The following is a 14877-nucleotide window of genomic DNA, read 5'->3' as shown; positions in this document are numbered from 1 at the left end:
GCTGTAGTTCTCTCACATCTGGGCCACAAAGAGAAAGCAACTCATGTCAAAACCATTTTCAAATCCTACCACTAGATGCCGCTAGATACATGGGCATATTTTTGTATCAAGCCTAGCTCGCTAAAACCACAGAACTTCCTGTTTGGAACTGTTCAGGAAAAAGAAATAATGGCGACGCTTCTGGGGTCCGAGTCCCCTTGGACTGGAGGAAAACGAAGCAGTCGCAATGACAATATCATTGCGAAGATCACACACAGTCAGATCGCAGGCCAGGGTTTCAGCCGAGGGACACAGGTAAGACAACTAGTGCGATTTCTTGGCAATGAAGGTATCTGAAAAGGGGGAGGACTGGCAATCCTGGGATTGCGTTTGTAACCCTGCTGAGAGCTCGCTAACGTTAGCATATATAGGGATGAAGTAGCTAGCTAGCTGTTTACCTGGCTTTCTGGTTAGTTGGCTAACATTAGCTGTATATGCTACAAAATGTGATCTTTTCGCTACATGAAAGTCGGAATACACATCGCAAACTAGTTAACGTTAGCTACTTACAATAAAATGCCAGCTGACAACCTTCATGTAGCCTACACTAGCTAGCTCTTTTGTTGATTAAGAAATCGTTTTGGCTAGCTAGCTAGTATTTACGCCATCTAGCTTACTTGCTAACCATAGTTAGCTAGTTTGTTAGCTGTACTTAACGTTAGTAGCTAGCTATCTGTGGTAGTATCGTATTTGTTTGTCTGATCCCATCCATAATATTCTATGCAATTGGCATCTGTATTTAGTTATATTACTGTTGTTATATCAGCGAGTTACCTAACATTTTTGATGAGTTTGCGAAACTGAATGAGTGCGCCACTGCTAGCTCGCTTGCAGTTAATGTTAACTAGCGAACTATACTAGCTTGGTTTTAGGTTTGATCAGCGAATTGGGAGCAAATTTTATTTTGACAGGCTGTTTCCATTTGCTATCTAGGTAGTAGAACAAACGCGAAATAATTTGGAACAGCACGCGTGATTACGTAACGTTAACGACACCATCCACACGTAGTTATAGCTGGCTAGCCAGCCCCCAGCTATTTTCGTTACCATAAATAGGTGCCGCCCATCTGTGACTGGGCACGGCTCAGTCATACTGCTAACAGGTATTTTACCTAACTAGCTACCTGTTTTTGCTCATGTGAGCCTCACATTACTAGCCAGCTAAATAAACCTTACACAGGCAAAAGCTTTTCTCTTTCATGCACTGTTGAAAAATCAACGGCACCTTTTTTGCAAATAATATTGAGGAATTTATACATGATACACTCATTCATGTGTGTTTACAAAAGGCTTCAGTAGACTAGATGGTGGCTATTTAAAACAAACCTCTTGAATTATACATTTAACATGAAGAGCTCACTTAGCCCCAGACTGCACTTCTTGCATAGCTGTCTGTGCTACCCTGTCCTAGAATTACATTTATATTTTAGTCATTTAGCAGACGCTCTTATCCAGAGCGACTTACAGTTAGTGAATACATATTCTATTTTTTATTTTTTTCATACTGGTCCCCCGTGGGAATCGAACCCACAACCCTGGCGTTGCAAACGCCATGCTCTATCAACTGAGCTACATCCCTGCCGGCCATTCCCTCCCCTACCCTGGACGACGCTAGGCCAATTGTGCGCCGCCCATGAGTCTCCCAGTCGCGGCCGGCTGCGACAGAGCCTGGATCTCTAGTGGCACAGCTAGCACTGTGATGCAGTGCCTTAGACCACTGCGCCACTTACCCCCTCAGACTCCCTGCCCTTCTTCTTCAAATCACATTTTATTTGCCACATGTGCCGAATACAACAGGTGTAGACCTTACAATGACATGCTTACTTACAAGCCCTTAACCAACAATGCAGTTTTAAGAAAAAAAGTGTTAAGTAAAAAAATAAAATAAAGAGCAGCAGTAAAATACAATAACAGTAGGGAGGCTATATACAGGGGGTACTGGTACAGAGTTAATGAGCGGGGGCACCGGTTAGGCGAGGTAAGCCCCCAGTGTAGCTCAGTTGGTAGAGCATGGCGTTTGCAACGCCAGGGTTGTGGGTTCGATTCCCACGGGGGGCCAGTATAAAAATGTATGCACTCACTAACTGTAAGTTGCTCTGGATAAGAGCGTCTGCTAAATGACTAAAATGTAATTGAGGTAATATGTACATGTGGGTATATAATGGCGGTCCTCAAACAAACGTTTACAGTGCATGCTACCACCTACTGTGCTGGAATGTACGATCAATCATGATCTACCCAATTCTGTACTACCATGAAAATAGAATTCAAAACCAAATAAATCCCTACTAACTTCTATCACAACCTCTCCCAAAAACCCTCCCTACCCCATTAAACTTTATCTATATCATGCTGAAACACTCCACCCTTAGGATTGTTCAGCATGTCAACAACCATTTCAACAGTAACATCTGTTACCCCCAATATCTCTTTTGCCGTCTCCACAATAACTTTCAACCTGGCATTTCTGCTTTCTAATCAAATGTTATTTGTCACATGCACCGAATACAACAGGTGTAGACCTTATCGTGAAATGCTTACTTATAAGCCCTTAACCAACAATGCAGAGTATTTTTTTTTTTTTAAGTATGAAAATAATTGCTTAAAAAAACATTTATTATTATTATTATTATTATTATTATTATTATCACACAATAAAATAACAAGAACGAGACTATATACAGGGGGTACCGGTACCAAATCAATGTGTGGGGGTACAGGTTAGTCGAGGTAATTTAGGTAATATGTACATGAAAGTAGGGGTAAAGTGACTATGCATAGATAATAAACAGCGAGTAGCAGCAGTGTAAAAAAGGTGGTCAATGCAAATAGTCTGGGTAGCCATTTGATTAACTGTTTAGCAGTCTTATGGCTTGGGGATAGAACCACAACCCGAGTCGTATTGATAACCGTACCAATAAAAGCTATGAAGTCAACTCATGAGCGCAGGATTTCTGAACAGGTCTGGAAACCATGCCAGGACCAGCAGAAGCACCAGCCCCGACATTAGGTCCACTTAGTACAGGAGCAGCCATGGAAGCTCCACCAGTCCGCACTGTAGTTCCCCCAATCTGTCTTACAGCCTCTGCTCATGGCTGATTCTATATCACTGAGCCTCTCTAGCCTCTCTCTGGACCTGGCATCCACCAAATGCTGCACTATGTTCCCCCCACACTTCATCTTCAGATTGCTCCCACATTCACCGTAATCATGTTCCCCTCCACACTTGGCACATATTTTATTTCCTTTACACTGAACAACTAGTTGTTTAAAATGTAAAACGCTGCAATGGGGATGGGACAAATTCTCTGACGTTGAAACTAAGGAATCCTATCTGTACTTTTCCAGGCAAAACCTTCTCAAACCTCAGCAGCACTGATAAGCTTTCATTTCTTTGACTCATTCTCTTCTTGTGAAATGTGGCCTGCTTAACTCACTGCCAACTTGCCCTAAAGAATAGAATAGGCATATGTGTTGCTCTATTGATTCCAATAAAAAGTCTCAAATGGCAGTTTGAGCCTCATTCCTCTCAAAGTTTCAATAATAATTGAGTTATGAGAACTGAAAGTTATATTGTGCTCCATTTGTGAGGGATTTCATTTGGGCATGATTTGGAATTACTTCTGACTTAACTGGTGCCAGAAGATGGTCTCTGCAACTGGAAGTTGGAGAGGAAGTGATTATTTTGCACTAACATCTAAGACCTAGGCTTTTATTAAATCTGTCTGAGGTTGTGTGGGTGTGCGGAGGGTAGGGTAAAATGACCAACTGTCTGTGTTCTGGGGGCATTCTCTAAGCTCTTGCATATTTCCTGGATTCACCGCTCATTCATTGTGTTCCAGCTCCCAGAGGCGCTGCTCCAGGAGAGAGATAAGAGGGCCAAATGGCATGGCATCCCTGAGCTGCTGCAGAAGCTCCATGAGAGCAGCCATCCTAACAGTGACCTCTCCCAAACACACAGTGTACTAAAGGTACCCACATAATAAATACACCACACCATCAACAAAGCGCAGGCTCCTAGGCTATATGAGCCAACTGATTGTGTATAATTGACTCTAAGATTAACACCAGGCCTAATTATCTGTTATTTTTTACAGGAACTATCATCCCTACTTTCCATGGAGGCAATGTCTTTTGTCACAGAAGACAGGAAGAGTGCTCAAGAATCCACCTTTCCCAACACATACACCTTTGACCTCTTTGGTGGAGTAGATGTAGGTTTACATCCTGTTTATTATGCTCTTGCTGCTAGTGTGTTCTGTGCTGTGATGGAAAGTAATGAGTGATTCATACTGCAGTGTATCAGTGCCTTCTGAGATATTATCAGGTCACGTTTGTTCATTGCATTCCTATTTTTTGTCCATTCAAAGCTGCTTGTAGAGATCTTGATGAGGCCTACACTCACTATGCAGAAGAAGAAACCTAAAAGTAAGCAGTAAACACTTAGGTCTGATATAATTTCTCTCTGAAGGCTGCACTTTTGACATAAGGGACCTTTGCTATTCATGTCTGTGTGTCTTGTCCCTGCAGTGAATGATGACTTGGTCAAGGACTGCCTTAGTGTTCTTTACAACTGCTGCATATGTGTAAGTACCCTTGCCGCAGACCATCACTTCATATGCAAAAAAAAGAAGGAATCATGTCTGCCTTTTCTTCTATAAACATTCATTAATCGTCAAATCTCTCCTCCAAATATTCTCAGACGGAAGGGGTAACAAAGAGCCTTGCAGCCAGAGATGACTTTGTCCTGTTTCTCTTCACCTTGATGACGAACAAGAAGACGTTTCTACAGACTGCCACTTTAATCGAGGATATTCTTGGCGTCAAGAAGGTCAGAGCAACTTTATGACAAAATCTTTCACAAATATTGCTCACCCTGAGAGTATGAAGGTTTGCTCTAGGCAGAGATTTTGTGTCCATGATCATGTTATGCTAATGGTGATCCATATATTTTGGTCCTCTCTCTGCCCCAGGACATGATCCAGTTGGAGGGGATTCCTAACCTGTCTGGTCTGGTCCAGAGCTTCGACCAGCAGCAGCTGGCTAACTTCTGTCGCATCCTCTCTGTCACCATCTCAGAACCCGACGTGGGAAATGACGACAAACACACCTTGCTTGCCAAGAATGCACAGCAGAAACGCAACGCAAGCCCCTCACGTGCAGAGGTCAATCAAGGTAGGACAGGGATACGGAAACACAGTGAAGAAATTAAACATTTTATTCTCACTCTTTAGCTCAATTACCCTTTCTTAGGGTCTTGTTAAAATATTGGTTTGATTAATCTGTTGATTTGTAGTACTCCTTTGATTTGATCACTTTTGGAACGAATAAGGGTTTCTCCTCAGTGCTTAACCTAAAACTGTTGTAGAGTACATGATCAATGAATGAGCCCACCCTGTTCCCAGTGACCCTCCTGAACATCCCGGGCTTCATCGAGCGCCTGTGTAAACTGGCCACCAGGAAGGTGTCTGAGGCCACCGGGGCGTCTAACTTCCTGCAGGAGCTGGAGGACTGGTACACGTGGCTGGACAACGCCTTGGTGCTGGACGCCCTCATGCAGATGGCCACGGAGGAGGCTGAGCACAGCAGTACAGGTCAGCAGCCTCTCTCCTCCTGCTCTGGACCACTGCCTTAAACATCAGTTATCACTGAAAAGGTCTAACATTAGATGCGCCATTCTGCCTGTGAAATGTTTATTTATAGCACTATACAGAAATATCCTGGACATCTCGGTTGTCCTCTGTTGTCACCTACCCTTGTACCTCTGTACCTGTCTATGAAAATGTATTCTAATTTCATTTTTTTTCATCATGTTGTGTCTCCTCCACAGAGTCATCAGATGAGAGTTCGATGGCCACCAGCCCTCTGAGGCACCGTTTGCCCCAGTCCATGAAGATTGTCCATGAGATCATGTACAAGGTGGAGGTGCTCTATGTGCTCTGTGTGCTGCTAATGGGCCGTCAGAGGAACCAGGTGAGGGGCTGGGGGACAGAGCAGACGCCTCACCTAATACAGGGCAGGGCTCTCTCGGGAGTAGGCACTCCTGTGCGCTTGCATGTATTTGACCACCTGATGCGTCTTCCTCAGGTACACAAGATGTTAGCAGAGTTCCGTCTGATCCCAGGCCTCAACAACCTGTTTGACAAGCTGATCTGGAGGAAGCACACCTCGTCCGATCACGTGGTGCATGGCCAGAACGAGAACTGTGACTGCAGTCCGGTAAGCAGTGCACTCGTCTCTCACTGAGCTGTCACTGGACATGATCAGTGGCTTTTTCTAGGATTCTCACTCTGGGTACATATTTCCATTGCTGTGTTTTAACATTTGTAATATCAATCACTCTGATTCTGTCCTTCCCTTTAGGAAATATCATTCAAAATCCAGTTTCTGAGGCTTCTCCAGAGCTTCAGTGACCACCATGAGTGAGTAACCTTCAAACAGTCTATTTGACCGAAAGTTCCCTGCCAGCTTCACTTGAATTTAACAAACAACATTTTCTTTATTTCAGGAACAAGTACCTGCTTCTGAACAGTCAGGAGCTGAACGAGTTGAGTGCCATTTCTCTGAAGGCCAACATACCGGAGGTGGAGGCCTTAGTCAATACAGACAGGTATGCATCCTCTGGTCCCATCATCTACTTCCACCTTTTTGACTCCACCCTCAATACTTCACACTACAGTGCAAAAGAGGCATTGTGTTCTCCGAAACCTCAAATGCAATACCATATTGTGTGTCTAAATCTGTTGTGAGTGATTCACACTAATGCCTTCTCCCTGTCTCCTTGTGCTCCTCCAGGAGTCTAGTGTGTGATGGGAAGAAGGGTCTCCTCACACGTCTGCTCGCCGTCATGAAGAGGGAACCTCCAGACTCCTCCTTCAGGTTCTGGCAGGCCAGGGCAGTGGAGAGTTTCCTCCGTGGAGCCACCTCCTATGCGGACCAGATGTTTCTGCTGAAGAGGGGGCTACTAGAACACATCCTGTTCTGCATCATAGACAGCGGCTGTAAGTCGAGAGACGTCCTGCAGAGCTACTTTGACCTGCTGGGGGAACTCATGAAGTTCAACATCGATGCCTTCAAGAGGTTCAACAAATACGTCAGCACAGACGACAAGGTGAAACCCTTAGCAAGTAGCAACCCCCCTCAATGTGAGAGGACCCTGTCAGTCCTTACATCGTCCCTGAAAATACATGAAATAAAGCAATATAGATTATTATAGTCATATTTAAGTAATGTCAATGTACCCAGGGTTGTGCAATGTGTATGTTCTATAATGCTGTGTGTCTCATCCCTTTGTTCGGCTCGGCTGCAGTTCCAGACCTTCATGACCCAGATCAACAGTTCCCTGGTGGACTCCAACATGCTGGTGCGCTGCATCGTCCTTTCCCTCGACCGCTTCGAGAGCCAGACAGAGGACGTGAAAGGTAAACCACCCTGTCTATTCCCATACTAAGGAAATGGAACGATGAGAGAGGGTCAGATGTAGGATCTCAAGCTGCCAATGTTGGAATGAATTCAATCTTTGAGTGCGTTATAATGGTGCTGTTCCTGCTGTAATTGTTGCTGACTGTGGTCCTGCAGTGGTGGAGGTGCTGTCTGAATGCTGTCTGCTGTCCTACATGGCCCGGGTGGAGAACAGGCTATCCTTCCTCTTCAGGCTGGTCAACATCATCAACGTGCAGACTCTCACACAGGTCTCTCTAACACCGGACACACACACACCTCTGTACCTCTCTTTCAGGTTAAGATGAATGTATCCTCAGTTACTTAGGGTTTGAGGTTGTTGTTCTCCAACATGTGGCGCTGACCTGTCCCCCTCTGCCCTGCCCATCCCTTGGCCCAGGAGAATGTGAGCTGTCTGAACACCAGCCTGGTGGTCCTGATGCTAGCCAGGAGGCGGGGCAAGCTGCCCTTCTACCTCAACACATTGAGAGAGAAGGAGTATGCAGAGAAATACCCCGGCTGCCTGCTAAACAACTTCCACAACCTTCTGCGCTTCTGGCAACGCCACTACCTCAACAAGGACAAGGACAGCACCTGTCTGGAGAACGTGAGTGTCCTCTCCTCACTCTGCTCTGTCCCAAACGGGAAAACCGTCAAACTTACCAATAGTATATTGTACGTTCAGATTCTTTCATTTTCTTCTAAAAAAGTTATGCAGGGATGCGAACTTGCCACTTTTTGGCGATATTCGCAGTTTTTATCTCAAAATAGGTCATCCACATGAATCGTGTAAATCCGTTTTTAAAAAATAAACGTTTGGGGGGGGTCTGACAAAGTGCGCAGACGCAGAGTGTATCACCCATTGAGCTATAAAAGAGAGGCGCGAACAGAATCTCAATTGCACACTCCTCGCGTCCTCTCTCCTCGCCTCCTTCTCAAAACCCATTGGAGGAGAAGGTCAGAGGGGAGGGACCTCTGGCTTTCTCATCCATTGGGTTTTGAGGAGCAAGGAGTATGCACTTGAGATTTTCCCACTGTGTACTCACTAACGTTACCTTCTCTGGCGGCTGTGTACTCACTAACGTTACCTTCTCTGGCGGCTGTGTACTCACTAACGTTACCTTCTCTGGCGGCTGTGTACTCACTAACGTTACCTTCTCTGGCGGCTGTCATCATGCACTCCACCCAACAAACTTTGTTCCTGACTGAAATTTGGAATGCAACTTGAGGTAAGCAACCTGTGTTCAAAATAATGCTGTGGTTATATTTGATACATGCAACTATAATTTGCTTATGTTTAGGGCTGTGGCGGTCACAAAAGTTTGTCAGCCGGTGATTGTCAAGCAAATAACTGCCGGTCTCACGGTAATTGACCGTTAATTAACATAAACACATTTAGCATCTCCTGGCTTCCACACATAGCCTACAAGCCACTGATGCAGATCTTTGGAACATCTACATTTTAAAAAGTCTACTAAATCCATGTAATATAGCCTACACCTTCACAATAAATCCATTATTTATTTTAGGCAGGTCTAAAGAAACATGATATGAAGAAAATGTAGTCTATTTCAGAAGAACAGAATAGCATACTCTGAGTTGTCCTGATCTGGCTGTGGGCTACACTAGTTCATTAAGCAGACAAGATTTGCTTAGAATTTCGTGGCATTATTTTATAGTATGAAGAATACAATTGAACAAAGCTGAATAAAATAGAAAGGAGAGATGTATGTATATATATATATATCTATCTCGGAACGATTTGAGGGAGTCCGCACATGCGGCTCTTCTATGTTGAGCGGTTAACAAAGAAGTGGGTATTCCTATATGCTTAATTTAGAATTATGAATGTAACTTTAGTTGTTCTACAAACGTTGGGCCATATGTTTTGATTTTTAATACATTGTAAGGCTGCTTCTTCACATTATAAGCGCATTATTAGCGGGAAAACACCATTATCAAAAGTGACCGCAAATGCGATTATGCATTTAATGCTTTTATTATAAAGGTGCATAAAGGAATTATCTTCCCCAAACTTGAAACTCACGCGCTACTTATGTACGCCAGTTATATAAGCAGATTGTAAAGTGGATTAATGTACTTAATTTTAAGAAGTTATTTGGCCACTTTAGTTTTTATACAAACCTTATCAAAACATATAGGCCTATGGGCTAGGCTACATGAAGTGTGCGACTATGATTAGAAAAAGTCGCAAAGAAAAGGCATTGTTTCTCGCTGGGCATCATTCACAAGTGATAATATATCATTCACAAGTGATAGGCTAATATTGTCACCTGTCAGACTATTCTTGATTTAATCTTGTCTTTACATATACTAAATAATATATGTGTGAAATTTGTTTTGATTTAGAATGGACCATTATCATGCACCTGTCTCGAAACAGGGGCAGGGGAAAAAATTAATGTAATCTATGTACTTAAATAGCGAATGGAGGACGCTATTCCCATGGTTCATTTTCATGCCAGCCAGATAGGCTATACTCCTATTGTAAAGAGAAGCAATGTGCTTAATATTAGGAAAGTTGAGAAATAAATGTAGTAGGCCTAGCCTATAGAAATCTGATGGGATCCTCTTTTTAATAGAGGCCCCATCACTCTGTTTTCTCACGCAATTGCATAGCCTATAGAAATGTTGCGCAACATGAGCTCATGGGCTCTCATGAAGTGTTTGATTAGGTTTTCGATCACATTTGCATTGATGTCAGAGTTATTAGAGGGACAATAGAGTGCTGAGTACCAGGCAGTTAGCAAGTTTGGTAGGCTACTAATGACCAGCAGCAGCATCAGAGCTTGGAGAAGCCTAATTACTGTGACTAAACAGTCACGTGGAATTTGACTGCCTTCATGACTCGTGACCCCCGGTGTGGCGGTCAGCCCTACTTATGTTTCAATAGCGCAAATTATAACACACAAAGTTATTAACGTTAGCTACCTAGCTACTTTAGTATCTAAGCTGGCAAGCTAAAATGGAACATCAGAGTTCAGAGTGTGATGTCAGATATGTCAAATCGGATAGCTTTATCCAATAATATCACGTGTGACAGCTGTGAGCAGCCAGTCGCATTCCCTTACCAGCCATTAGTCTACTCAGCTGCTTCTCTCCAGACCCGGGGCCAGGATAAAGTGACTAAGGGGGCAGTATACATTTTTTGGGGTTTGCAAAAATTTTGGGGGAGGTCTTGCATTGGAATTTTATTGAGTTCTGCTTATGTCACGCTATACCACAATAACCATACAGTTCAAATGCCGAGAGTCTGAGACCATTGATTGAGTGCTTTTGAAGTGACAGGTTGGCACAAAATTCATAGCCCATCTCTGCTGCGTATCATCAGAATGACACACTAAAGCAAGGCTGTTTTGGTAATGAATATAGGCTACAAGATAGATAGATAGATAGATAGATAGATAGATAGATAGATAGATAGATAGATAGATAGATAGATAGATAGATGGGGTAAGTCACCTATTACAAACAGCCTATGTGAATGTAGCCATAAACACCGCTGTCTTACCAAAATAATGCAAAAATAAATGCTGGAAGTAGTAGCCTAGTTATTCATGCATGCAAACAAAAATACTGGATAGCAGTTTGGCTTAGTATACTGACACAACTGCGAATGCAAACGAATGAATGCAAATAGAACAAAACAGTGGGACCAAGTAGGACTAGTAAAGAATATCAGATTGATAAAGGCATGACACAATCTATATTTAGGCTAGTTACATTAACAGTAAACAAACGCAGAAAACAAAAGGTGAATGATACTACTGCGCTGCACTGTTGGAGCTAGGAACACAAGCATTTTGCTACACCCGCAATAACATCTGCTAAATATGTATATGTGACCAATAAAATTTGATTTGATTTGAATGGAGATCCAAAGAACCAAAACACAGCCTACTACCGTGAGATGCAGCCATGCACAGCCGGCTTGCCAAATAGGCCTATACAGGCCCTCTTCAAACATGGAATATAATGCCGCTCGCTCATGAGTTCAGCAACACGTTGTGATATGGAACAATACACTTATGTGATACAATTCGACCCATGTAATCAATTAAGCAATGCCAGCCTACCATAAACATGTTTCCAGAGGATTGAGATTGTTCAAAAATATTATCTGAAAATATGCTAATTACATGCAATTTTTTGTCACCTTTCTGGACCCTCGCCAGTTTGCATCCCTGTTATGAGCTCACCCGATCTAGTTGCAGTCCGTAGACTGGCTGGTCTGTCATTAACTAGCCCTTGACTAAACTTTCAATTCAAATCTTGCAAGGTTTAGTGAGGGGCCATTTAGTCAGGGACTAGTTTAGTGGCACTCAGCTGGGTGCATCTCGGAAGACGCGAGAGGAGGCCAATCTTCAAATCCCATAAATGTGCCTATGTTTTCATTAGTCGGTGTCCACCACATTTTGTTGGGGTACCGGGCAGGTGCGCCGGTAGTATTTTGTATTTCCTAAGACCGGGGAAAGTTTCAAGTTGGGATTTTGCACTACGCCACTTACAATGAATATCCGCTTCTCCTCTTTGGGTAACATTTTAGTATTTTACCAGTCTTAACCCCTGTTTTCTCCCTCCCTCAGAGCTCCTGCATCCCCTTTGACTACTGGAAGGAGACCGTGTCAGTGCTGCTGGGCTCAGACAGGACTTCTCTGTGTGCCATAGCCAGCTACATAGACGAGCCCTTCATGGACCTGGACAGGGACCTGCTGGAGGATTAACCCATACAGGAGGGCTTGGCTGGGCTGGTGGAGGGGTAGGGGGTCGCTGGGGTATGGACACCTATCAGGAGTGATGACCATGTCAGAAAGACAGAGCGGGGCTGTAACTATGGCTGGACACAGGGACTCGTCGCTATGCTGTCTGTAGCTAGGCCAGGAGGCTGTTACTAAAGAGGGGGGGGGGGGGGGGGGGACTCTACAATCCTGGCCATCTTCACTCCTTTTCTCTTCAGAGGAGAAGGGGCGAGAGTGCACCTGTTTGTCTGTCCATCCCAGACCCTACAGTAGAGAGTTATACATTTATTGGACCTTGAAATACTCCTATGTTGGTGGTTTGCTTTAGGTGAAATCAAATAGCCTTTTTATATATTACATAAATATATGGAAAAATCTATACGTACGATGCAACAAATTAGATGGATGGATCTATCCATCTATCACAGAAAATGATTTGTTTTCACCGTGGGGGGCTTGTCATAGGAGGGGAGGCCCAGAGTATGTGTCTAAAGACTAGTCCCCCTGCGTCTCTTCTAGACCACATGGCTCTCTTAGAGATGGGAAGTGTTGACTCCATGTCTGGGAGCCTAAGAGGGCTGCACATGACTGGATGCAGAGATGGCATCAGTCTTGTCCAGTGGTCTTTTGAATGAACAGCTTCGTCTCTGATCTATATGTGTATGTAGGCCTCTCTCTTAGGTGAATCTAGTCGACTGATACTTTGTAGCTTTACTCAGCCCGTCCAGGTAGCTTGTGGATCTGTTGATGGTTTACATTCTATGGGGTCCTGTGGTGGATGAGATGGGGCTTTGGACGGGACTCCCACTCACCTGATGCCACAACCCCTTCATGACTTCACTCAGAGACAAGGAAACATTTTCCTTTCTGGTTTTGTTTTCATCTTGTTAAGAGAATAGCTTTTAGATCTAAATAAAGTGTAGATAAAAAGAAGATAAAACATTGCATTGTTTGAATTGTTATTTTGATGAGACGTTGTTTTTATTTTGTATCCATCAAGTGAAAGGAGGTTTGGTAGAAGAATAAACTATGCAGGTTCTAGTATTTAATCCCACTCTGTCTCCGACAGTTCTCACAACGGTTCTTTCACTTCTTATCCTTCAACCAACAGCCACGCTGTGCTGCATCACTTGATTGTTCTCTAGTCATCCACTTAACTCTTGACTGCTCTTATCTTACCATGAGCCTAGACTTTGACAATCTTGATCTGTCTTTGTGTGATGATTCTGTGCTTGGTGTCACCTCTAATGTGATTGGCTAAAGGGGGGGAATGGGTGTGGTTATATTGCTATGGCTCCTCTGGCTAGAATGTGCTGATGTTGCCGTGGCAATGGATGCTGAGCTGAGTAAGCATTTTGCATTTCTCCAAACAAAAAATTAGTCCAAAATTTGACAAATGATTGCGCTACCTCATTTTTCAACCCAGCAAGCACCAATTGGATCACTCACAGGGTTTATGTCGAAATGGAACTAATCCTGTTCAAATGTTTTTCTTTGTACGTTCACATGAATGAATGTATGAAAGCAATCTGTTCATAATCTGGTTTGCCCTAAGAGTTGGTAGTACTACATGACCACGGGCTTTCCTACGATGTGTGTCCTCGCAGCATTTAGTTTCTTTACCTACCTACACTTCACCACTACTTCATGTGGATGACTTGTATTCATGTACATCATGGAAGGAGCCTGCAATGTTCTACTGGTACAGCACCAGTTACGTCATTCTGTGTGTCCAGTCTTATCTTGTTCTAGTGTTTGGAACAGAACTGTTGCTGTGAGAACTCCATGCATGTTCCACGCTCCCCAAGAGACATGATTGCCTGTGGAATCCCAGATTGTCCGTTTTTTTTGTTTGGCATCTGGTGCAGAGTAGATAACCTACTTTAAAAAAATCTCATCTTAATTAATTCTAGATATAACTTTGAAAATCAAATGCAGTACTGTATTTCTTATACTATCCCTCATTAACAGCCACAAATATTTTGTATTGTTGAAACATTGTACAGATTTGCTTCACGCTAAGAACTGAAAGACACTTCAGAAGCAGCCTAAATCCAATACAAAAAAATTGAAGGTCTGAGTTGATAATCGGTGCTTAATTATATGAATTTGATTGTACTCCGAGTCTCCTACCCTTCTTACATGAGGTACATGGAATTCTTTCTGTTCTTTGGCATACATGCCAAGTTAGTTTCCTTTGTTTGACTGTGTGTGATATAACCCAGTCACTGTTATCATTGGAGATTAATAATAAAAAATAATTGTGGTGTGTGTATACCTAGAGAAATTAGATCAGCAAACCTTTATCACGTTTTCTGAAACATTAAAAAATAAATCTTTTTTATTTTGCCTTGATATTGGGGTGGTGATGTTTTCGTGTACATTGGATTTACCCCCCCCCCCCCCCCCACACACACACACACCACACTTAATCCTGATTCAATCCACCATAATCCCCCTCAAATTCAATTTCACACCCTTTTTCTTAATCTTATGTTGAACTTAATTTAACAGTCTTGTTTGTGAATTTAATATAATCATAAATTCTCACAACTTTCTCTCGAATGTGTGCCTGGTGTATTTTGTCACAGTGGTCTTATGGTTGGGACACCGATAATGATAATGTGTGTTGGGTGCTT

The 14877-nt window shown here is 43.1% G+C and overlaps 1 protein-coding gene across 1 annotated transcript; it reads left to right on the top strand.

Annotated features, from left to right (window-relative positions):
• The first annotated feature begins 156 nt into the window (after positions 1-156).
• Positions 157-14349, top strand: LOC311134161 (short transient receptor potential channel 4-associated protein-like). Its single transcript, XM_084167771.1, has 17 exons — positions 157-294; positions 3881-4009; positions 4136-4252; positions 4409-4466; positions 4569-4624; positions 4741-4869; positions 5012-5213; positions 5444-5632; positions 5869-6011; positions 6126-6257; positions 6402-6460; positions 6547-6648; positions 6834-7149; positions 7348-7459; positions 7617-7729; positions 7879-8085; positions 12086-14349. Exons 1-17 carry the CDS (start codon positions 169-171, stop codon positions 12221-12223), a joined length of 2328 nt encoding a protein of 775 aa, XP_084023897.1. The 5' UTR covers positions 157-168; the 3' UTR covers positions 12224-14349.
• Positions 14350-14877: the final 528 nt, after the last annotated feature.

Source organism: Coregonus lavaretus, assembly GCF_964263955.1.
Source record: "Coregonus lavaretus genome assembly, chromosome: 8".
NCBI lineage: Eukaryota > Metazoa > Chordata > Actinopteri > Salmoniformes > Salmonidae > Coregonus > Coregonus lavaretus.
Note: the sequence above shows the minus strand (reverse complement) of the source record. Positions and strands in the feature narration are given on the sequence as shown.

Excerpts from the sequence above, each read along its gene's own strand:
- LOC311134161 (XM_084167771.1), top strand. The coding sequence starts at position 169 with ATGGCGACGCTTCTGGGGTCCGAGTCCCCTTGGACTGGAGGAAAACGA. Across the intron at positions 4,253-4,408 it reads ACCTCTTTGGTGGAGTAGAT|CTGCTTGTAGAGATCTTGAT; the intron begins GTAGGTTTACAT and ends GTCCATTCAAAG. Across the intron at positions 6,461-6,546 it reads AGCTTCAGTGACCACCATGA|GAACAAGTACCTGCTTCTGA; the intron begins GTGAGTAACCTT and ends TCTTTATTTCAG.